The following is a 25,388-nucleotide window of genomic DNA, read 5'->3' as shown; positions in this document are numbered from 1 at the left end:
CCAAATCTAGACTATATATGGTAATCAAAATCTCACTTCCACAACATAGAACTGAACCAAATCTGAACTGAATATTAGTTCATTTTTGTGATATGAGTGGGAAACGCGTCTATGGTTTATTTAGGCAAACGTGCGATCCACCAACTTGGGCTTAGAGAAAGCCCACACTCCAAATCTTGTCTTTAAGTGATGGGCCCAATACCAAATCTCCCCTACATTTCATTGGTCTCAGCTCAACAACTCTCTTCCAAGTTCAATTTTTCACCCTTCATTTAATGTTTTCTAATTTTCAATTCCTATTAATATTTTCCATAATAATTCTTAAAAAATAAAATTTGGGAGACAAATGTAGGAATTCTATGGTTTGTTGATGTCATATACATTTAGTAGTGGACAAACTCACAATATATAATGGCCCCTGTGGTTGACAAAAATATAGGCTTCTTAATAATATAATGGATTAAGTATTCTAGATAATATATCTACTTTTATTTATGCTAAACTCTTGATTTTGAGATAGATAGACACTATAAATAATTATATTTAATTTTCTTACAAGTGCCCATGTAATCTCACCACCCACATTTTAAATGTGTGTGTTATTTAAACATAAATAAGTCAATGAAATTCATAATTTAGTCTTAGTATGCTCGATTTTAGTGAGTCTTTTCTTTCACGATGAACAATAAGCACTATTCTTGTGCTTTGTTTTTATTGATTCAATAATGAATCATCCAGGGCTGAGAGGGTTTGATGTTGGGTCAAGCATAAAAAGCAACCCCTTCAAAGATGCTAATTGGGGATTCTTTTTTTCTTTTTCCGTTGATGCTTGATGCTTTGTGCCATGTTGAAAAATGAGTTCTTTAACTCACTCCATCGTAGAACCCTCCAGAGCTACGGGAGCTACTAGAAAATGGTCCCATAAAGGGACCAAATAGTAAGCATGAAATAGTGTTTTAAAACAATCATGAAACCACATTCATTTCGTTTATGAGATTGTATAAAAAAAAGAACGACATAAATAAATATAATGTTTCAAATTGAAACTCAAATGTATAAAAGACTATAATAGTTTCAATAAATGAATACAATGTTTCAAAATGAAGTCGATCATGTCTCCATGGGACTTGACGCATGCAATCTTGAGAACAGTGAAAGGGAAGAAGTTGAATCAATTTTGAACCTGTATTATCATGATTTAAGGATTCAATTATAAACTATTATTTTTCTTCTTCAAAATAACATAAGGTTTTGAAAATAATATACACAAAGAAGCTCTAATTTTGAAAAATATAATTACTTACATTCTTTGTTCCGATGGACATCCAAGCCCACATGTAGAAGATATGGTGAATGATGGATGTGACAGCAGGTTAAATATTTGATTTGAAGAAAAATCATCTCAATCCATAAGAATTTTGTCATTTTAACATGAAGGCTTAATATTTCTTTACCCACTATTCATTTATTGGGAGTTTGGAACTCTAGATTTTGTTGATTAATTAGAAAAAACTACATATCCAAGGTAGATCTTTGGTGAATATTTGGGGTTTTCTTTTTCTAAACATATAGTGTGTTAATTGCCTCCAATATCTCAAAATGATCTTTTAAAGTGATTGGATACACTGAAAACCATGAGCATAATACAAAATTTATTTATATTTTAACAGAATAACTTAGTTTTCCTATGTAGAGCAGTCACAATAATGAGGGTTTTATAAAAATGTTTGTTACCCTATCTTCACGTAAAATGTGCCCATAGTTCTCTAATTGAATCATCACGTAATTAGCATTTAACTCTCAATTAGCATTTCACTTTGCTCCTCCAAGCAGAATGTAACTCTTATTTTATCACACAATGATTAAACAGTTTTTGATGTGTTTGTAAACATTACTTATTTCATTCTCTTCATTTATGAAATTTTTGTCTATTTTGAAATCATATTTGAGAAAAAGGTCTCTATGCCGATGCAGTTTCCATCTTTTATCTCTCTCGTGTGAGTTCTACTTCAAGCTTAATTATTCCACTCCCTCATTACTCCTCCAGCTAGTGCCTATCCGCATTCATTCATTCCCTATTTCTTCGCCTTTTTCTCCTATTTGGAGAGGGAATTTGTGATCTGCAATGTATTGAAAGGAGGAATCTCATCAGGGTTATGATGGTTGGGCTTTTGAGCTTGTACGTATAAAAGGTAGAAGAAATTTGGTGTGTTAAGGACCTTCAAGCGTAACAGGTGAGTGATCTAATTTAGTAATCCTACGACACTTGCAGAACATTTTACCAGTCTAATTTGGTCAATTGTATTTGCAAGCTAACTATTGCTTTCAACCATACATAGAGCTCAATTTTGATTGATCCCATTTCAATGGGTGCTATCATTCCATGATAATTATTTTGATAACATCCTCATCTCTAAAAATTGAAAATGTAATATACAAATATTGTGTTCCTTTACTTTAGCTTTGGCTACTAAGATATTTTCATGTTCTCATGGGTTTAGCACCTTGAACCTATTGAAATAAAATATTAGGTTCCTTCTCAAGACCATGGTTGCAATTTGGTTTTCAAAAAGTAAGCTCTGATTATTGAAATTGAACCAAACGAAAACTTATGTTGGCTAGTTTCTGCTATAGGTTTTATCTCACAACTTGATAGATAAAATAGGATTAAATATTGGTTGTTTTGTGTTCTACAGTTTTACTTATACTGTGATACTATGGTGCTGGTCTAATTCTTCCTAAAATTCAAGATAGTGGTAAGGTACGTTAGAATTTGTTTTTAATACTATCTCATAATTTATGGGTTATTTTTATTAGTTTTGCCCAACATCTGCCTTATTGATTATCATCAATGCTTTGGAAATTGTGTTTTCCATATTTTTGAAAGGTAGAGGCAAATATTGAAGATGGTAAAATTTAGGGTTTTTTCTCCTATTACAAAATTGAGATTTTGTTAATTAACAAACACAAACTTTGATGAAAGAGAAATGAGTGTAAATACGGATGGAAGAGAAGCATTGGGCGTTAAGTTGATTGGTTCCTCACAAAACCGCCCTCATGGTCATGAACCCCCCCCAAATGCCTCACCTTATATATAAATTGTATGTAAAAAACTATCATCCAGAAGATGTAGTCAAAGTATGCATAAACTGAGTCGAGTGAACCTCAATTCCAACTTTAAAAAAAATAAAATCATATATATAAAGGTTTGTAGGACCCACATGTAACTTTTTTACCCCTTATGATGTATTTCACAATTGTCTAAACGATAGCCAATTGTTGAATTTTAGCTTTCAATTCTATCGTTTTTTTTTTAAATAAGATAAGGTAAATTTATTTTAAAATCTGAAAGAAAAAGAAAAAAACCGTAAAAAGAACGGTATTAACAACAGATGTCAGTCCACGTGGGGTCCATGTCATTCTTTTTTTTTTTTTTTGGGTATAAAGGCGCTTTTTAGATATAGGGATAGGGATATTACATATGCCGCCGGTAAGAGTTGAACCCATGACCTCTCCACTGAGAAGCAGGTTCCTAACCATCCTACTACTTCTCCATTGGCAGTCCATGTCATTCTTTTCAATAAGGACGGAAGGACCACTCTCTCGAAAAAGAAAAAAATAAAAAGAGGACGAAAGAGAGGTGGCCCCATCAATCCACGCTGCCAGAGTATACCGTATCCTAGGTTACCGTCATCATCGGATAGCTACATTTGTGAATCAAAATCATCTAGTGGGACCCACTTTGTTACGTCACACTAAAAGACAAATGTATTTTAATTTTTTTTTTCTCAAAAGTATGATGCATTGCAGGAGAAATTGGAGTTATTAACAAAATTGTTATTGGACAAGAATTCTATATTAGGTAATAATGATAAACCATTATGTTTCATTTTACCTACACATAATTTAGTTAAGAACTAAGTAGGTATAATTGATTTGAAAATTAACTTTTATTTATGTTGTAATTGACCAACAACTAATCAAGTTAAATAGGAGTGTAGATTGCACATAAGTACTCACAGTTCTTGTTTGGTAAAATATTATTTATCATTACTTTTTGTGCTTATCTAACTTGCATAAATTAATTTATTAGTTGCTTTATTTTACTAATTGCAGGTGTATATTGCAGGTGAGGTTGTACCTTCTTTAGAATTCCTAATGGCAATCATTGATGCCCAAAGTCCACTTCATGGAGTGACAACTTGTGGTTCTCTGCTGCAACAGTTGTTGGCAATCCATTCCATGCACTGTTCATTGACAACAAATTACTAATTACAAAAATCAATGCTATTAATAGGGCAGATTTTTTTAGTTAATAAAAGCAACGTGAGGCCATTCTTAAATCCTTCTCTCTCCCCCTGACCCTTTGCTAGTATATATGTGTGTGTTGGGTTCTCCATATATTCATCTTTAATCCATCACCTGGAGACCGGGGAAGTCACAGAGTCTTTTCGCCTAGTGCACAATTCCTTCCAACGAGAAGATGGGCAAGAACAAGACAATAATTGCTGGTTTTTCGCTCTTTCTCTTGGTAGGCATGGTGGTCGGCCATTCGAAGCACAACTCCAATAATGAAGGCAAAAAAGACTCAGACTTCTCTAAAGGAACGAAGACTGTGGCGGCCATATGCGAAAGAACGAGCTACAAAGATGCTTGCATGCACACCCTTTGCGACGTTGCCAAAAACGAAATTGCTGATCCCAAGGAATTCATTAGGGTTCCAGTTTCTGCCACCCTTGATAAGGTGCGAGTAGTTATGGAAAATTCATTGGTCAAGAATGAGAAGAGATTGGCAGTGTGTAAGAGATTGCTGCAATCGGCCATCAATGAGCTCGAGGAATCGATCAATGTGGTAGTTGAAAATGATTTGAAGACGGTGAACGAACGCGTGCCTGACCTTGCCATCAAGTTGAGTGCCGTGGTGTATTACCACGAGAGGTGCAGAGACGAGACTTTAGATCCGAAATTGAAGTCGTGCATGACAGCGTCGCTCCTCAATTCCACGCAACTCACAAGCAATGCACTTGCAATCACAGTGGATTTCTCCGATATCCTCTGTGACCTGAATTTGCATGTCGACAATGATATCCCAAAATCACGACTCTTAGAGGCGGTGGAGGGGCCCATCAAGGCAGCGGAGGGGCCTCAAGCGGCAGAGGGGCCCATCAAGGCGGCAGAGGGGCCTCGAGCGGCAGAGGGGCCTCAGCGGGAGGGGCCTCGAGCGGCAGAGGGGCCTCGAGCGGCGGAGGGGCCCATCGAGGCGGACAACAAAGGCTACCCGACATGGTTATCGGAAGCAGACCGCAAGCTCCTAGCCGGGGTAGGAAATCCAACGCCAAACGCTGTGGTGGCCAAAGATGGTAGCAGCAAGTACCGTACAATCGGCTCAGCTGTAGCCGCCATCCCCCGTGACCACACAGGCAGGTACATTATTTATGTTAAGGCTGGCGTTTATGAAGAACAAGTACAAGTGGGTTACTACCAGAAAGATGTCTTCATGTACGGAGATGGCCCTACGAAGAGCGTCATCACAGGGAATAAGCACGTCCCCGAAGGCAACAATCAAGGGTCGACGAATGAAACAGCCACTTTCAGTAAGCACTAAAAAAGAAAAACCCTGTTCCATCATTTCTAATTAATTTGAAGCTAATTAACTTCTCCACCACACGATTGGACATTAATTACCAACTGATTGAGAAACCTTGTAATTTATGTAGCGGCCACAGGGGCTAGATTTATGGTGAAATCAATGGGATTTGCAAACACAGCGGGGCCAGAAGGGAACCAGGCGGTGGCTCTAATGGTGGAATCTGACATGTCAGCCTTCTACAATTGCAGGATGGACGGGCACCAAGACACATTGTGGGCGGCGACACATCGTCAGTTCTATCGCAACTGTACTATCAGTGGCACCATAGACTTCATATTTGGTGACTCTTTGACGTTAATTCAGGAATCAACAATCATTGTCATGAAACCCATGAACGGCCAAGAGAACGTGGTGACTGCGCATGGGAAAAGCGACATGAAAGAAACAACAGCACTTGTGATCCAGGATTGCCGCATCGTGGCCGATAAAAGTCTACTCGAGACCAAATTCCCCACATACTTGGGCCGCCCATGGAAGCAATACTCAACGACGATCATCATGGAATCCGATCTGGGAGCCTTCATCCGCCCTGAGGGGTGGTTGGAGTGGAAAAATAACGAAAAGACGTGTTACTACGCTGAGTACGCCAACAGTGGGCCTGGTGCCGACACTACCCGGAGGGTCGGCTGGAGTACCTTCCATGTCCTTCATAAAAGAGAGGAGGCTCTTAAGTGGACCGCAAAATAGAAATTTGTTGAAAGGAAATGACTGGTTGATGAGCACCAGTTTTCCATTTTACCTTGACTTCAAGCAATAGTGAGTACAACCTGTACGTACAATCAATTTGTCTCATTTTCAAGGATTGGGAAAGCAATCAATCATTCATTCTTCTTCCTTTTTAATCATCTCCCTCCTATGGATGAATCAAAGAACATCATGTTGTGGATAAATTACCCCAAAACCCAGTTCGCGTTGAGTCGATCAGCGCTAACCAGTGGTTCAATTCAGACACAGGATCAAACTGATAACCATGTAAGGATCTAATCCTAACCATTGATTTCACAATACTTAATCGACGACTCAAGCAAGATTAAGGCAGTAAAGGAGATCTATAAATAGAGCTCGACTATAGGCAGAAGGTAAGTAATACACTTTGATTCATTCAAAAGATCCTGCACTTTCCTGCTTTTTGACATTCAAATTTCTTTGAGCTCCTCTGAGCTCAGCAACCTAAATCCTTCTTCAACTACTGACTTGACCATCGGAGACGAGAGCACTGATCCAGCTAATCGGCTCCGTTTCTAACTGTTTTTCGTTAACCTTGAAGGTGAGAGTAGATTCAAAATCAGATCGAACCATATATGGTCCTATTGGTGTTATTTGTGGTCTATCACTCCAGCAAATTATGCACCATTGGCACCGTCTATGAGAAATAGAGCAAAAAGTAGTTATGGCACAATCGCCTGAGCAACAAGAGGAGATGCCGGTGGACAAAACTACAAAAGCAAGCCAGAGAGAACTTGTATTGATCACTTGTTTGACGCTTTGTACAAATGAGTCACTCCCCTATTTATAGGTGAAAGTAGGATACAATGAATGGTTGAGATAATGTACAAGTGTCTATAATTTAATGGTTAGAAACATCCTAGTAGATCTAGATATTTCTAGGGACATTTCTAGAGGTGATATATTTTCTAGTTGTAAGATTCTTCTAAAATCTCCTTCTTTCTAGAATGTGGGCTCATTATAACTTTTGCTAAGTTAGACTAGGCTATGTGTGGCCCATTAATATTACCATTGGGCCCATGACAAATTGGGCATGTCATGATAAATCAGGTTGTGTCACAATAAATAAATAAAAAGTACATACCTAATTGCTCACAATAAAATTATAAACCCAATAAAATGAATTCACATCCTCTGTAATTCCCTTCCCTACAATTCCTTGTAATTCCCTCATAAGATTGTGCCATGTGGCATTCAAGTAATCCAACGGTTATCTAATTTAAAATAAATTTGAATTTTATTTAAACCCACCCATAAATTTGAATTTTATTTAAACTCTAGTTTGTTGAGTAACCTTTGGATTACTTAAATGCCACATCGCACAATCCTATGAGGGAATTGCAGGGAATTGTAGGGAAGGAAATTATAGAGGATGTGAATCCCAATAAAATGGGCACATCTTCTTTAAGTTCTCCATTTTGTCTTGCTTCATTTTGACTTCTTTAGATATTCATCTAACATTGTCTTCATGAACACATTGATCCTTCACCTTTCATCGATATATACAATTATTGGAGGCCAAACAAAATGTTAACATTACATATGACATTAACTATCATTTAATCTTAGTGGATTTGAACCACCATTTTCTTGAAAAACAATGATGTTCTAAGTGGTCTACTAATTGAGCTAAAAATCTATAAAAGAGAGTTATCAAGTAAAGATGCAATAAGACTACAAAAATGCATTTACTGTCACGAAGGACTAATGCTACACTTAAAAAAACTGAAGGGGAGGGGGGAAGGGGAAGAATATCTTCAAAGGACATTCCCAAAAGCAAATTGTCTTATCTTATTCTTATCCTGCTTAATCAAGCTTATTGCAACTACAGTTTGAGCTTCAAATTCAATAAGAATTCAAACTGAAAATCATAAGCCACACTCAGTTGATTGGATTTTTATTTGCAGCAGCAGCTGCCAGCTGCAGATGACTAGGATTAAGCCACATAAAGAAAAAGAAATCAAACTGTTGTAACTGTAAAAGCAAATTTTGATTTTTACATTTAAAAGTTTAAAGGTTTTCGAATTTACAAAACACATCCCTGCCTCTATTCGACCCAATCGCTATACTCGTCCGCTTCATCTTCGCGTCATTCCACCACCATCACCAGCAAACCTTTGCCGCCCAATTCCAGCCAACCCTTTCTATGAGTTCGTCTCTTCACTCCTTTATGAATCAACAATGAAAAAGATAATAAAAATAATTGTCAAGGTGAGGTTCTTACTTGCTACTGTACCGTGTATGGTTGGGTTCCAAGCGCTTCTAAAGTTTGAAGCAAAGGTAACTACACGAATTCATCAGGAACAGAGATGAACAACGACAAAAGAGACCCGAGTTTGACAATTGTGAAGAAGAAACAAACGTTAAGCATTCATCAGGAACTATTCGCAAAGATAAACAGCAAAAAAGAAAAAAAAAATGAAGTTTCTACAAGAGCGGAATGAAGAATAAAGGGCACGAAACAAACAAGAAGGAATACCTGAGCCATTATCGTTGAGAAGGTCTTGAGGGTTTCGAATTGTGAATAAGCCGGAAGAGATGAAATGCCGCGAATCACACACTGAAATGTCTCATGCACTTCAGTTTAAATAGCCCAACGATGAAATTATGAAAAACGAAAAAGCCAGAAAAGAAGATAACATGACTTCTTGTCAACGCAATCTTGCACTGAGTAGGGTAGAAATGATATTCCTACATACAACGATAAGTTCTCAATGGCAATTGACGGGAGTTTTACTCTGCAACACGAATTGGATAGATTTCTTGCTCGTTGTCCTAAGCTTCAATGGTGTTCCCAGATTACAATCACTCTCAGAGAAGGTACTCTTCTATCATTTTATTTTGGGTTTTAAATAAAAGTTAGTGGCTTTATTTCTAATTCATTCATTTTATGTACAAACGCAGGGATAAAGGTTTACGGAAGAAGAGGTAGTGAACTCAGCCGAGCTGTTTCTGCATCCGAACTATACAATCCCCATGATGGTTTCCGTCCTATCGCTCGGTAGAGGCAGGGATGTGTTTTGTAAATTTGAAAACCTTTAAACTTTTAAATGTAAAAATTAAAATTTGCTTTTACAATTACAACCGTCTGATTTCTTCTCTCTTATTAGTGGCTTAATCCTAATTATTGGCACCAGCAGGCAGCTGCTGCCGCAAATAAAAATCCCAGTTGATTCCAAAGTCTATTAAAGCTGTTACCTGTAATTCAATGGCCGCTGCAGTTTCTGTGTACCTTTCTTCCCTTCTAAGTGACAAATCAAGAAAACCATTCCAAGCATTTTTTTTAATCAGAAAACCTTAAATGTCATGTAATGAAAATATATATATCTTGAAAATGGACATATCCAGCACCCAGCCCAACTCCAAACTAATAAGAAAACCTTGTTGTTCCTTATAGTGTACAAACTGAAGATATGGTCCAATTTAATGGCACTCCATTTGATGGGTGAAGCAGATGATGGAGGTTTTTCATCATTTCTCCAAGGATCACAACTTGTTCTAAATTTCTATTGCTAAAGTGTAGATAGATCTTCACAAATTTTTTTTATACGATACAATCTTCTACTCTTCGCTTTCTTTAATTTTGTTCTTAATGTCAGAATGCTTGGTCAACGTCTATGAATTTTGTTGTATCATTTCATACATGTAACAATGGAGAATGCATGCTAAACCTAGGATGGAAGAATGATTAATTACATCCACTGTGTAACAAGTTAGACAGTTTATTTGGGATGGGGCTCTCTAGAATTGTTGAATCTCAAGATCAAAAATCACTGCCTCATATCCTAAACCAATGGGGTAATCTGTGGTTTCCTAATCCTATTTTGAGCAAGGAGTTCTTCAGCCGTTTTGCTTTCACTTGCTGGTTTATTTGGAAGGCGAGAAATGACCTCTGCTTTAATGGCACGATCTGGAACCCTAATCGCATCATTGATAGATCTTGGAATGCTATGCAAGAATTCTGGAATACTCTGAATTCTCCTGATGTCTCAAACGAAAAGGTGGTTAGGGCTTGGATGCCGCCGGCTGAGCTTTCTCTCAAGATCAATGTGGACTTCTCTTTGTCTCCCGAAGATAACATTGCTGGTTTTGGCTTCGTGATGAGGGACTCCAAAGGTCTATGTTGTTTTGCGACTTCAATTCCTGCTTCTTCTTCTTCCATCCTTACTGGTGAGGCGTCGGCTCTCAGGGAGGTTGTGCTCTGGGCGAAGAGCAAAGGCTTGAAGAACGTATGTTTTGAATCTGACTCTAAATGCCTGGTTAAGTTCTTCGATGACCCCTTCCTTCCGGTGGATTTAGATGCTCTTCCTGTGGTTGAGGATATCCGGCATTTTCTCTCGAGTGAACCATCTTGGTTGGTTCAATTTGTGTCTAGATGGGCTAATTGTGTAGCCGATAATCTAGCTAGGATGGCCCAATCTCTGCTTGTAGGACTGTTTGGCCTCTTTCCGTTCCTTGGCTTCTTGATCTCTGTACTCAGGATGTCTTGGCTTTTACTTGCCCTCAGTCTAATTGAATCTCAGTTTACCAAAAAAAAAAAAAGACAATTTATTTGACATTGTTTATGGATTTTGTGTTTCATGAAATGAATTGAATTGATAATCTATGCATAAAAGGTAGAAGGAATTTGGTGTGTTAAGGAGGAGTGATCTAATTTAGTAATCCTACGACGCATGCAGAACATTTTACTAGTCTAATTTGATCAATGTATTTGCAAGCAACTATTGCTTTCAACCTTACATAGAGCTCAATTTTGATTGATCCCATTTCAATGGGTGCTATCATTTCATGATAATTATTTTGGTAACACCCTCATCTCTAAAAAATAAAAATGTAATATGCAAATATTCTGTGTTCCTTTACTTTAGCTTTGGCTACTTAGATTTTTTCATGTTCCCATGGGTTTAGCACTTTGAACCTATTGAAATCAAATATTAGGTTCCTTCTCAAGACCACGGTTGCAATTTGGTTTTCAAAAAGTAAGCTCTGATTATTGAAATTGAACCAAACGAAAACTTATGTTGGCTAGTTTATGCTATAGGTTTTATCTCACAACTTGATAGATAAAATAGAATTAAATATTGGTTGTTTCTGTGTTCTACAGTTTTACTTATACTGTGAATATGTGGTGCTGGTCTAATTCTTCCTAAAATTCAAGATTGTGGTAAGGTGTGTTAGAATTTGTTTTCTACATTGTATGTCATAATTTATGGGTTATTTTTAATAATTTTGCCCAACATCTGCCTTATTGATTATCATCAATGCTTTGGAAATTGTGTTTCTCATATTTTTGAAAGGTAGAGACAAATATTGAGGACGGTAAAATTTTGGGTTTTTTCTCCTATTACAAATTTGAGATTTTGTTAATTAATAAACACAAACTTTGATGAAAGAGAAATGAGTATAAATACGGATGGAAGAGAAGCATTGGGTGTTAAGTTGACTGGTTCCTCACAAAACTGGCCCTCATGGTCATTAAACCCCTCAAATGTCTCACCTTATATATAAATTGTATGTAAAAAACTATTTTCCTGAAGATGCAGTCAAAGTATGCATAAACTGAGTCGAGTGAACCTCAATTCCAACTTTTAAAAAAATAAATCACATGTATCAAGGTTTTGTAGGACCCACCATGTAACTTATTTACCCCTTTTGATGTATTTCACAATTGTCCAAATGATAGCCAATTGTTGAATTTTAGCTTTCAATTCTATAGTTTTTTTCTTTTTTGTGCCTTTAGTGGTTTTATGTGAGATTCACATTTTCATTTTGTTAGGGTTTGTGTCATTTCTGAGATTTCAAAATGTGTTTCAATCATAAATTTCAGTTTATGGAGTTATAATTTATAAATTTAGATGTTTGGTGGGAATGAATCGGTCTTAAAATTTTGTTGCGATTTTGTAAATGGGTTTTTAAACTCTGTTTCCCCTTCGTGGGTCTCCTAATCTTTTAAACCACGAATATTCTCATTCTTTCGTTTTTCTGGTTCTGCAACGGAGGTTTGTGTCATTTCTAAATAAATACTTAAATAATCAATAAATGTGTTTTAGATGAGTTTGAAGATGATAAGACAGTTGAAATCTAAGCAATATTCTCTCCATTTTTTTTTTTTTAATAATCCGAATAAATTAAAATAATTAAATAAGATAAAGGTAAATTTATTTTATACTCTGAAAGACAAAGAAAAAACCGTAAAAAGAACGGATTTTGCTTGGGAGCAGTGCCTACGTGGCACTGCTCCAAGCAGTGAACGTTCAGGATTAAATCTTTATTGTTTGATTAAATCCTCACCGTGGATTATCAGCATGTGCAACAAAACTCTTTTTAAGTGCTATTGACCCGGTTTAATGGCTTTAACTCGAACCGTGGATCAGCTCGTTTCAAACCAACAAACCAAATATTAAAAATCCTCTTTTCATTTTCCTCTTCTCAATCGTAACCAGGAAGATGAAAGAGCACCTCTAGAAGGTAAAAATCCTCTGAAAGAACCCTAGATTTTGGATGTTGTTTAACTTAATTGGCCAAAGCAAAATCCAGAAAGTATATCCTTCAAGCTGAAGCGAAACATCTTGGAAGCAAAGAGAGCAAGCTCACACATCCACTTTCACACCCCATTTGGATCGGCAGCAACACACGCACAGGCTCTCATTAACAGATATTCTTGAAGGGTTTTGTGAATCTTGAAATATTCTCAAATGGGTTGGATAGAAGGAGAGATGAGGTGCAAGAAACACCTGATGCATAGACAAGCACGAGGTGTTTGTCCTTATTGTCTGAGAGAGAGGCTCATTAAGCTCTCTTTTGCAATTAATGGTGGTAGAAGAGGAACAGAGGAAGTGGACTCACCTTGTTCTACATCGTTGTCTTCATCGCCTTATTCTACTGATGCATCTTCTTTGGATTCTTCTCCACGCCATGATCGTTTTGCCTATTCAGAAAGGAGAGGTTTTTGTTCTTCTAGATTTTTCCTGAAGAGTCGATTGGTTGCGGTGGTTGGGCAGAACACCAGGAATAAAAGTAGAGTTGCTGTGGAAGCTGCGGATGGGAAGAAGAAATCTGGCCAAGTTTTGGTCGCAGCTGTTACGTTCTACTGGAAAGAAGACCAAGCAGCTCTTGTTGCATTCCAGTACTGTTAAAGAGATGTCATCTCAGAGCAGGATTCATTCATTGATACAGAATTAATGTGTACAGATTGATTGTTTTGTGTATCTTTTGTTTTTGTAATTTGTTCAATTCTTAGCAAAATTGAAAGAAGAACAAGCACCGGTGCCTATGTTGTTATCACAAATCCGTTTGGAACCTTGAAAACATTCATTCATAAATTTTGGTTTGATTCGGAATATTTTTACCTTGTGGAGGTGCTCTTTCATCTTCCAGGTTACGATTAAGAAGAGGAAAATGAAAAGAGGATTTTTAATATTTGGTTTGTTTGGTTTGAAACGAGCTGATTCACGGTTCGAGTTAAAGCCATTAAACCGGGTCAGTAGCACTTAAAAAGAGTTTTGTTGCCCATGCTGGTAATCTATGGTGAGGATTTAATCAAACAGTAAAGATTTAATCCTGAACGTTCGCTGCTTGGAGCAGTCCCAAGCAAAATCCAAAAAGAACGGTATTTGCAACAGAAGTCAGCCCACGTGGGGTCCATGTCATTCTTTTCAATAAAGACGGAAGAACCACTCTCTCGGAAAAGAAAAAAAATAAAAAGAGGACGAAAGAGAGGTGGGCCCCATCGGATAACTACATTTGTGAATCAGAATCATCTAGTGGGACCCACTTTGTTACATTACACTAAAAGACAAATGTATTTTAACTTTTTTTTTTCCCTCAAAAGTATGATGCATTGCAGGAGAAATTACGATGGAACACCTGTGTTACATGAAGCTACCTCTTCGGCATTAGTGGCAGAAGCCCTTACTATGCGATCAGGCATTCTATATGCTTTGGCTAAAGGTGTGGACTATGTGCACGTGGAATCAAATGCTTTGGACCTAGTTCTATCCATTCATCAAAGAAGACACTCTGTGGCCCATGACATTTAGCCCATTGTTGATGATATTTGTCATCTTGGTGGTTGCTTTTTGGATTGTAAGTTTTTTCATGTTTATAGGAGGTGCAACCATGTTGCTCACCAACTAGCTAGGAGGGCCCTGTCAGTTACGGTTACGACTGAATGGCCTATATCCGATCATTGGATTCACGTGTTTTATTCTCTTGTTTCCTCGACTTAGCCGTTATAAATACGACTTCATTACAAAAAAAAAAAAAAAAAGTTGCAGTAGAAATTGGAGTTATTAACAAAATTGTTAATTGACAAGAATTCTGTATTAGATAATGATAAACCATTAACTTTTATTTATGTTGTAATTGACCAACAACTAATCAAGTTCAATAGGAGTGTAGGTTGCACATAAGTACTCACAATTCTTGTTTGGTAGGACATTATTCATCATTACTTTTTGTGTTTATCTAACTTGCATAAATTAATTTATTAGTTGCTTTATTTTACTAATTGCAGGTGAGGTTGTACCTTCTTTAGAATTCCTAATGGCAATCACTGATGCCCAGAATCCACTTCGTGGAGTGACAACTTGTGGGTCTCTGCTGCAGTAGTTGCAGGCAATCCATTCCATGCACGGTTCATGGACAACAAATTACAAATTACAAAAATCAATGCTATTAATAGGGCATATTTTTTTAGTTAATAAAAGCAATGTGAGGCCATGCTTAAATCCTTCTCTCTCCCCCTGGCCCCTTGCTAGTATGTATGTGTGTGTTGGTTCTCTATATATTCATCTTTAATCCAACACCTAGAGACCGGGGAAGTCACATAGTCTTTTCGCCTAGTGCACAATTCCTTCCTACGAGAAAATTGGCAAGAACAAGACAATAATTGCTGGTTTTTTGCTCTTTCTCTTGGTAGGCATGGTGGTCGGCCATTCGAACCACAACTCCAATAATGAAGGCAAAAAAGACTTAGACTTCTCTAAAAGAACGAAGACTGTGGCGGCCATATGTGAAAGAACGAGCTACAAAAATGCTTGCGTGCACACCCTCTGCGACGTTGCCAAAAACAAAATTGTTGATCCCAAGGAATGCTGTGTAATTTGCTCTAAATAGTAATAGTAATTGTGAAAATGTATTGATGGAAAATATGAATAATAATATTACCATAAACATTACAGTATTTCCAAAGTATACGATCACATTCACTAAGTTAGAGTCAATGGGTTTTAACACAAAAGTTAGATTCAATGGATTTCTAATGATTCAGTGTAATCTGAAAATGATGGACCATCAGTCTACCATTTCATTTGAAAATTAACTCTATAGTGTTTCTTGCTTGAGATCTACTGTAGAGTTTAACAAAAGATTCGTAGTGAGAAGTAACCTATAACATTTATACTCCAACAAAAGAGGGACTTAATTTTTCAATACAAGTGGTAAACAGTTTTAATTGGGGGCATGCTTTGGAGATTTGTTAGGTGAAATTTCAAACTTATTTGGTTCATTGAAAAGCTCCAAATTTGATATGTTTAAGATATTTAAGTTATATTTCTTTTGTGATAAATGTCACTTATTTGCTCTAAAAATTGTGGCTTATCTCTTTCTTTCATTTACTTTTCTCTAGTATTTTTGTTGGATAAATAAAAGAGGGGATGCAATAATGGCGACCTAGTGCCCTCGCTACACAGTGTTTAGAAATTTGAGTTCAACCAATGCAAGCATTAGCCCTATGAACTACCAACACAAGCTGACGCCATTAATGTATTATGTAGCCCCATTGGAATCCTAATATAGTCCACATAAGTCGACTACCCAATGCAAGAAACATGTAGCAAAGGAGATTCAAACCTGAGATACAGGGGCAACCAAACTGTATAGGAGTAAGCTTAGAACCACTTAACCATCATCCCTAGTAGTAATTCTCCCCAAATTTGAACGAAACTGCATACATTTCACAACTAACCAATTTATTCATAACTGTTCTGAAAATCTACCAATTATTTGGATGTCTAAAAGTTTGACTTGGAATATTTCAATACGAGTGTTTTAACGCATATCACAAACGTGGCAATGTAATATTTTCCGACCTAATTCACGTGAAATTCTTGTTAAATGTATACAAAATTAGAGAAAACTTTACCTGAAGATGTCTTCATTTGGAGATGTAGTATGTCAATTGGCTCCAATATCTCAAAATATTTCTTCAAAAAGGAACATACACTAGAAACTATGATCACCATAGAAGATTTATTTTTAGTGTGATAAAAGTAAATTACACAATACTGCCTTTACAATACAGAAAAAGAGAATGAATGACTTAATCATGTAAGATGTACCAATAAATAGCTTGTCTTTTAAATGCATCATGTAATAAGCATTCTCTGCAAGATTGAGCCCAGTGGAATTGCGTGCAAATCAACTGAGGCCCAGATCAAACCTTGGGCCTAAAGTGAGATGGGCCAATTCAGGCCCAAGTTTTACACACTCCTTTTATCCTAGCACAGATTTTTACTCCTATATAGAATCCTCAGCAAGTAATTTTCAAAACAAAACAAAACACTTTTAACTAAGGGTGTTCAATAAGAAATCTTGGTGCGATATCAAATATATTTACCTCCTACCATTACTATACCAAATATCAAATAATTAATACAAGTTTGTCATATCATTACCTTATTCATTTATTTTGTACAAAATGGTTATGGTTCATTTGTATCATTTTGTTTATACCTTTATCGCACAATTTAGAAAATGGTATAGGTGTGTCATATAGCTTGGTTTTGATTTTAATAAATAGTCCATGATATGAATTGACACATTTACATGCATATCACGTTTAAATTGTTACTTTTGTTGTGGTTGAAGATTCTTTAATGGGTAAATATCACTCATCTCCCCTCTTAGCTAGACAAGTAGCACTTACATCTCTTATTGCTTGGATAATATCACTTAGCTTCCCTCTTACCTAGCAAATATATCAAAAACCTCACCTCTTTTAATTTTCTTGGTTAAATTTAACTTTTATTGTTAAATATTTTCTAAAATCCTAAAATATCCTTGGCTAAAAATATTTTTTTACTTTAAACCCTAAATGACCGTAATCACACTAGGTATAACACTCCCAATGTGTTTAGGCGGGCCCCGGCGGGGGCCCCCCCCCCCCCCCCGCGGCGGGGGTGGGGGGGGGCGCGCGGGGGGGGGGCCCGGGGCGGGCGCCCTTTTGGTTTAACCCCCCAAACCCCCACCCCCAAATATTAAATTACCCTCAATTAAAATAATTGTTAAAACCAAAACACCATAGTTAAAGTTCAAATTATCTTTAATTATTAAAAGCCCAACATACCCTTTTGATAAATCAATATTGAAATTGCATTTTGATATCAAGCAATTCTGTGTCTTTTTAGTTGTTTGATAAAATAAAATAAAATAAAAGAGAGAGAGAGGTATATTGGGGCTTTAATAATTAAAGATAATTTGGGTTTTAAGTATGGTATTTTGGTTTTTAATAATTATTTTAATTGATGATAATTTAATATTTTAGTTGCTAGGGTGATTAAGGTAATTTAGGGTTTAAATTAAAAAATGTTTTTAGTCAAGGGTATTTTGGGGTTTTAGAAAAATATTTAACGTTAAAAATTAAATTTAACAGAGAAAGTTAACCAAGTGGAGGTGTTTGATATATTTGCTAGGTAAGAGGAGAGGTAAGTGATATTATCCAAGTAAGAGGGGGTGTAAGTGCTATTTGTCCAACTAAAAAGATAGTAAGTGATATTTACCCATAAATAAAGGAAGCAAGTGCTTACTACATGAGATATTATAAAGAGTGCAGCTTCTTGGCACAATTTACATGATTGAGCATAACAAAACTTCTTATAAAATGTTGTAAAGTACTTGTTAGCCCTATTTCTGCGATGTTTTAGTTGATATCTCTATCCAAAACTAAGTTATTCTAATAAAATAGAAGGTAATCTTCAATTAGATTTACAGTCAAGTTTGAGATATTGGAGTCAATTGATATGCATCTCACCTATAAAAGGAAAATTTTAGGTAAAGTTTTTTACTCAAAAGTTTTTTCTTATTTTTTTTGATGATACTAATTTTTTTTATAATCAAAATGACTAAATTGTTTAACCATAGAGAAGAATATTTAGCTATGAGCTGAGAATCATATAATTATTCCTAGAACTTTTAATATGAACTCTAAGAAACATATAATTATCCCTATAATTTTTAATATAAATTTTTTGTTTTTCATTTTCTAAAGGGACCAAATAGTAAGCATTAAATAGTGTTTTAAAACAATCATGAAACCATATTCATTTGGTTTATGAGATTGTATAAAAAGAATAACGACATAAATAAAGATAATGTTTCAAATTGAAACTCAAATTGAAACTCAAATGTATAAAAAACTATAATCAAGTTTCAATAAATGAATACAATGTTTCAAAATGAAGTCACGTCTTCATGATCGTATGTACTTGATGTTTGCATGCAATCTTGAGAACAGTGAAAGGGAAGAAGTTGAATCAATTTTGAACATGTATTCTTTTCTTGAAACAAACTCAAGAAACAACCCCTCATGGGCATGGAGAAGTATATTGGAAGGAATGAAGGTTTTAGAACAAAGACTACTTTGGAAGGTGGGTACCAGATTACAAATAAACATATGGAATGCACAATGGGTTCCGGGATTGGAGAATTTTAGAGTTACCTCTTCAAAAGCGGAGGATTGTGACATTGAGGTGGTAGCGGACATAATCCACCCCCAAAGCCGAACATGGTTAGTAGAGAAGATTAAGAAGATTTTCTTACCATATGAGGCTGAAGCAATACTAAGGATACCTCTTGTTCTTTTTCCTACTCAAGATTCTCAAGTTTGGGGTGCAAACATTAATGGTAGATTCTCAGTCAAATCTGCCTACAGAATACTTGAAAGAATCCAAGAAAAAAAAGAAGAAAGAACTCCTTCGACATTTAAAGGGCATACTTGGGATGCCATGAATTCAAGAAATTGGATGTATATATGGCAATGTAAAACACTTCCCAAAGTGAAAAATTTTCTTAGGAATTATATCATGGAGATCATCTTGATTGGCCAGTAGAACTGCTTACTGTAGTTGGCGTTCATGTAGTATAAAGAACTATGAAAGCTGAAACATGCAGAAATAAAATTGAATTTCAGCTACAATGGAACTTATAAACTATAGAAGCTAGATCCAGATCTTATAGGGCAAAATGATATGTGTTTGAAATAAAACTCAAGAAGATGGTTTACTGATATGATCAACACAACTGTGATGTTCCCTCAACCAGAAGCTAGTAGCATTTCAAGAATAAAATTGTTCACTGAAATTTACATCTAAAAATTTTGTATGCAACAAACGACGGAAAGTGCCGTAGGGCCACCTCTCTCCTGATGGAAGGGTCGCCCGCAAGAATTATCAAGAACGCTCTCACGCTATAGCAAACGACGGAAAGTGCCGTAGGGCCACCTCTCTCCTGATGGAAGGGTCGCCCGCAAGAATTATAAAGAACGCTCTCACGCTGTAGCAAACGACGGAAAGCGTCGTAGAGCCACCTCTCTCTTGAGAGAAGGGTTTCCCGCAAGAAAAATCAAGAATGCTCTAAACCACCGGATCATAGCCTGTTGGTGTCGCAGAGCGATGTGCTTCTCAAAAGCCCTACGCACCTGAGAGATAACATGCCTGTCTCTGCACCATTCAAGCTATGGAAAACGTGGCCACAAAACGGGCATTGAAAATATTCCCTCCTAGGATCAGCGCACCATAAGATTGCTGCAGAAATCTCAACGTAAATGAGCTTATGGCACGATTCTCCTCCAGAGAAACGTAACCCTCTCTCCACCAGCATGGCAAACCACATCAATTCTCCTATTGTGATAAAAGTAAATTACACACTACTACCTTTACAATACAGAAAAAGATAATGAATGACTTAATCATGTAAGATTTACCAATAAACAACTTGTCTTTTGAATGCATAATGTAATAAGCATGCTCTGCAAGATTGAGCCCAGTGCAATTGTGTGCAAATCAACTCAGGCCCAGATCAAACCTTGGGCTTAAAGTGAGATGGGTTAATCCAGGCCCAAGTTTTCCACACTCCTTTGATCCTATAAAGTTAACAGATGGGAGGTGTTTGATATAAACTTTCTCCATTTCAAATTGATAATATTTCAATCACTCCACTTCCAACTGTAGAGGGTTTGAATTTGAATAAGTCATCAACGGTCAAATCCGATTTGTGGTCCTTATTGGTCGTTCTCTCAATTTTCAATTTCAGAATGGATTTTTTTTTCCTTTTCTCTGCCAGAAAAAATAAAAAATTATTTTACTTTTCTTAAGCCCCACGATTCTCCCATGTTTCAATGCTCAACTTGGTGTCTTTTTGGACGCGTCTGAATCATGCCAATTTCCAATCGTCCGCCGGAACAAACTTAAGAAAAGAAAAGGCAAAAACAGCAAAGACTAGAGACCGAATAGTCTTTACCTCTTTCGTGGTCGAACCGAATCAAACGGTTTAGTCTAGAATCCCAGATCGAATTGAACCAATAAAAATCTAAATCAAATTGGACCAACCCAAATGCCAAATTAATGGGAATGCGAAGTAGGCTTTGCTCTAAGTGTCTAGCCAAAGCTATTGCATTGTCTCCCTTTCATTCCTATTTCAGGCTTGATAAAAAAATCTATTTGAACAGACCCGGGTTGCATCGACCAATTTAATTAAACCAAAATAATCGATTGGACCAGAACCGTGTCACATTTTTTCTAGGTCCACGTAAAAAGAACGGTATTGGCAACAGAAATCAGTCCACGTGGGGTCCATGTCATTCTTTTTCAATAAGGACGGAAGGACCACTCACTCGGAAAAGAAAAGAAAAAAAAAAAAAAAAAAAAAAAACGACGAAAGAGAGGTGGGCCCCATCAATCCACGCTGCCAGACACATTTTCGTATCTGTAATATGAGGTGAGGCCTAGGTTGCCGTCATCATCGGATAGCTACATTTGTGAATCAGAATCATCTAGTGGGACCCAGTTTGTCTTTCATTTGAAGAAATGGATGGCTGTGATGCGTCAAGACAGCACAATCGTATGGGCTGAGGTTTCCACAAACGACTCCCCTTTGTCTTCAATAATTGGAGGGATTCGTTAAACATTGGAAAAAAAATTAAAACACATCTATTTAAACTTATATCCACAATTGTTACAATAAGTAAATAAAGTATCCACGTAATTGCTCACAATAACATGGACACGTCTTCTTGAAGTCCTCATGGATACATTGATTATTTACCTTTCATCAATCTATACAATTATTGGAGGCCAAACAAATTCATGGTTGAATCAAAAGAATCTCCACCATGCCCTTGAAAAATTTAATGCCAAAAAAAAATTCCACTTTTGATTACATAGTTGGCTCTTGTTTGCTCACAGTGAAATCGTCGTTTCTATTTCTAGTTCAAACTGCAAATTTCAAAACTTAAAACCCATCGGAAAAGATGGAAATCTATGTTCCAGATTCAAAGTCGAGATTGGCGGGAAAAAAAATCTACTGGGATGTGGGTCCCTTTCTTTGTTGCTTGCAGACATGAGAGATTAGAAGAGAAAGAAAGACAAACAGAGAAAAAAATTTGTATTAAAGACTTCAACATCAAGATAGTGAATGCTAGCAATGAAGGAACAGGTTCACCTATTAGAAGAAAATACCGTATCACGTATAGGCCTCTAGGAAGGTTTACGGCCTGCCCGCAGGAGAGGGTTAGGGTGGTTTTTGGCAGTGGTGGTGCAGAGGTGTAGATAGATTCTTCACCCACCTAAGAATTAGCTATAAAAGAATTAAAATGGGGTAAATTGGTCATTATACTATATAAAGGCATTTAGTTAATTTCATAATCTATTTTAACTACAAGGTTAATTGTAGGTAACTTGTAATTTACATGTGAGTGACTATAATTTATAAGGCAATAGTAGGTGGTCACGAGTTTTGCTTCAAATATAGCGAGTGCTGTGTAATTTGCTCTAAATAGTAACACTAATTGTCAAAATGTATTGATGAAAAATGTGAATAATAATATTACCATAAACATTACAGTATTTCCAAAGTATACGATCACATTCACTAAGTTAGAGTCAATGGGTTTTAACAAAAAAGTTAGATTCAATGGATTTCTAATGATTCAGTGTAATCTGAAAATGATGGACCATAAGTCTACCATTTCATCTCAAAATTAAGTCTCTAGATTTCTTGCTTGAGATCTATGTAGACTGTAACAAAAGATTCGTAGTGAGAAGTAACCTATAACATTTATACTCCAGCAAAAGAGGGACTTAATTTTTCAGTACAAGTGGTAAACGGTTTTAATTGGTGGCATGCTTTGGAGATTTGTCATGTGAAATTTCAAACTTATTTGGTTCATTGAAAAGCTCCAAATTTAATATGTTTAAGATATTTAAGTTATATCTTTGGTGATAAATGTCACTTAAAAATTGTGACTTATCTCTTTCTTTCATTTACTTTTCTCTAGTATTTTTGTTTTGGATAAACAAAAGAGGGGATGTAGTAATGGCGACCTAGTGCCCCTGCTACACAGTGTTTAGAAATTTGAGTTCAACCAATGCAAGCATTAGCCCTATGAACTACTAGCGCAAGCACTGGCGCCATCAATGTATTATGTAGCCCCAATGGAGTCCTAATATAGCCCACATAAGTCGATAGTAATCATATGCCTAGGTCAAAGAGCATACAACTACTCAATGCAAGAAACAGAGTAGCAAAGGAGATTCAAACCTGAGATATGGGGGCAACCAAATTGCATTGGAGTAAGCTTAGAACCACTTAACCATCATCCCTAGTGGTACTTCTCTTTATATTGTCTACCCCAAATTTGAGTGAAGCTGCATACATTTCACAACTAACCAATTTAGTCATAACTGGTCTAAAAATCTACCAATTATTTAGATGTCTAAAAGTTTTTGACTTGAAATATTTCAATACGAGTGTTTTAATGCAAGTCACAAACGTAGCAATGTAATATTTTCCGACCTAATTCACGTGAAATTTTTGTTGAATGTGTACAAAATTAGAGAAAACTTTACCTATAAATGTCTTCATTTGGAGATTAAGTATGTCAATTGGCTCCAATATCTCAAAATATTTCTTCAGAAAGGAACATACACAAGAAAGTATGATTACCATAGAAGATTTATTTTCAGTATGATAAAAGTAATTACAAAATACTGCCTTTACAATACAGAAAAAGAGAATGAATGACTTAATCATGTAAGATGTACCAATAATCAGCTTGTCTTTTGAATGCATCATGTAATAAGCATTCTTTGCAAGATTGAGCCCAGTGCAATTGTGTGCAAATCAACTCAGGCCCAGATCAAACCTTGGGCCTAAAGTGAGATGGGCCAATTCAGGCCCAAGTTTTCCACACTCCTTTGATCCTAGCACAGATTTTTCTCCTATATAGAATCCTTAGCAAGTAATTTTCAAAACAAAACAAAACACTTTTAACTAAGGGTGTTCAATAAGAAATCTATATTTGGTGAGATATCAAATAAATTTACCTCCTACCATTACTATACCAAATATCAAATAATACAAGCTTGTCATATCATTACCTTATTCATTTATTTTGTACAAAATGGTTATGGTGCATTTCTATCATTTTGTTTATACCTTTATGACACCATTTAACAAATGGTATGGCTATGTCATATCATATCTATGGTATGATTTAAGCAGCATGGTTTTGATTTTAATAAATAATCCATGATTTGAATTGACAAATTTACATGCATATCATGTTTAAATTGTTACTTTTGTTGTGGTTAAAGATTTTTTAATGGGTAAATATCACTTATCTCCCCTCTTAGCTGGACAAGTAGAACTTACATCTCCTCTTACTTGGATAATATCACTTACGTCCCCTCTTACCTAGCAATTATATCAAACACCTCCCCTTTGATAATTTTCTCGGTTAAATTTAACTTTTAACGTTAAATATTTTCTAAAATCCCAAATTACACTTGGCTAAAAATTTATTTTTTAGTTTAAACCCTAAATTACTTAATCACTCTAACAGTTAAAATATTAAATTATCCTCAATTAAAATAATTGTTAAAATCAAAACACCATAGTTAAAGTTCAAATTATCTTTAATTATTAAAAGCCAAACATACCCTTTTGATAATTTAGTATTGAAATTGCATTTTGATATCAAGCAGTTTGTGTTTTTTCAGTTGTTTGATAAAAAAAATTAAAAAAATAAAAAAAAGAAAGAAAAAAAAAGAGAGGGTAGGTTGGGCTTTAATAATTAAAGATAATTTGGGTTTTAAGTATGGTATTTTGGTTTTTAATAATTATTTTAATTGAGGATAATTTAATATTTTAGTTGCTAGGGTAATTAAGGTAATTTAGGGTTTAAATTAAAAAATATTTTTAGTCAAGGGTATTTTGGGGTTTTATAAAATATTTAACGGTAAAAGTTAATGGAGATGTTTGATATATTTGCTAGGTAAGAAGAGAGGTAAGTAATATTATTCAAGTAAGAGGGGATGTAAGTGTTATTTGTCCAACTAAAAAGATAGTAAGTAATATTTACCCATAAATAAAGAAAGCAAATGCTTACTACATGAGATATTAAAAAGAGTGCAGCTTCTTGGCACGATTTACATGATTGAGCATAACAAAACTTCTTCTAAAATGTTGTAAAGTACTTGTTAGCCCTATTTATGCGATGTTTTAGTTGATATATTTATCCAAAACTAAGTTATTCTAATAAAATAGAAGGTAATCTTCAATCAGGTTTACGGTTAAGTTTGAGATATTGGAGTCAATTGATATGCAACTCACCTATAAGAGAAAAATTTTAGGTAAAGTTTTTTCTAATTTTTTGAAGATACTAATTTTTTTATAATCAGAATGACTAAATTGTTTAACCATAGAGAAGAATATTTAGCTATGAACTGAGAATCAT

The 25,388-nt window shown here is 35.7% G+C and overlaps 1 protein-coding gene across 1 annotated transcript; it reads left to right on the top strand.

The window, feature by feature from the left end:
* Positions 1-4,483: 4,483 nt before the first annotated feature.
* LOC149008546 (pectinesterase-like) lies at positions 4,484-9,381 on the top strand. Its single transcript, XM_089167251.1, has 5 exons — positions 4,484-5,113; positions 5,249-5,594; positions 5,718-6,271; positions 9,052-9,196; positions 9,281-9,381. The coding sequence occupies exons 1-5, from the start codon at positions 4,484-4,486 to the stop codon at positions 9,379-9,381; spliced, it is 1,776 nt and encodes a 591-aa protein (XP_089023377.1).
* Positions 9,382-25,388: the final 16,007 nt, after the last annotated feature.

Source organism: Hakea prostrata, chromosome 8 (genome assembly GCF_041222555.1).
Source record: "Hakea prostrata isolate BN-2017 chromosome 8, UWA_Hpros_2, whole genome shotgun sequence".
Classification (NCBI taxonomy): Eukaryota; Viridiplantae; Streptophyta; class Magnoliopsida; order Proteales; family Proteaceae; genus Hakea; species Hakea prostrata.
The sequence above is the reverse complement of the archived record's forward strand: the minus strand, read 5'-3'. Positions and strand labels throughout refer to the sequence as shown.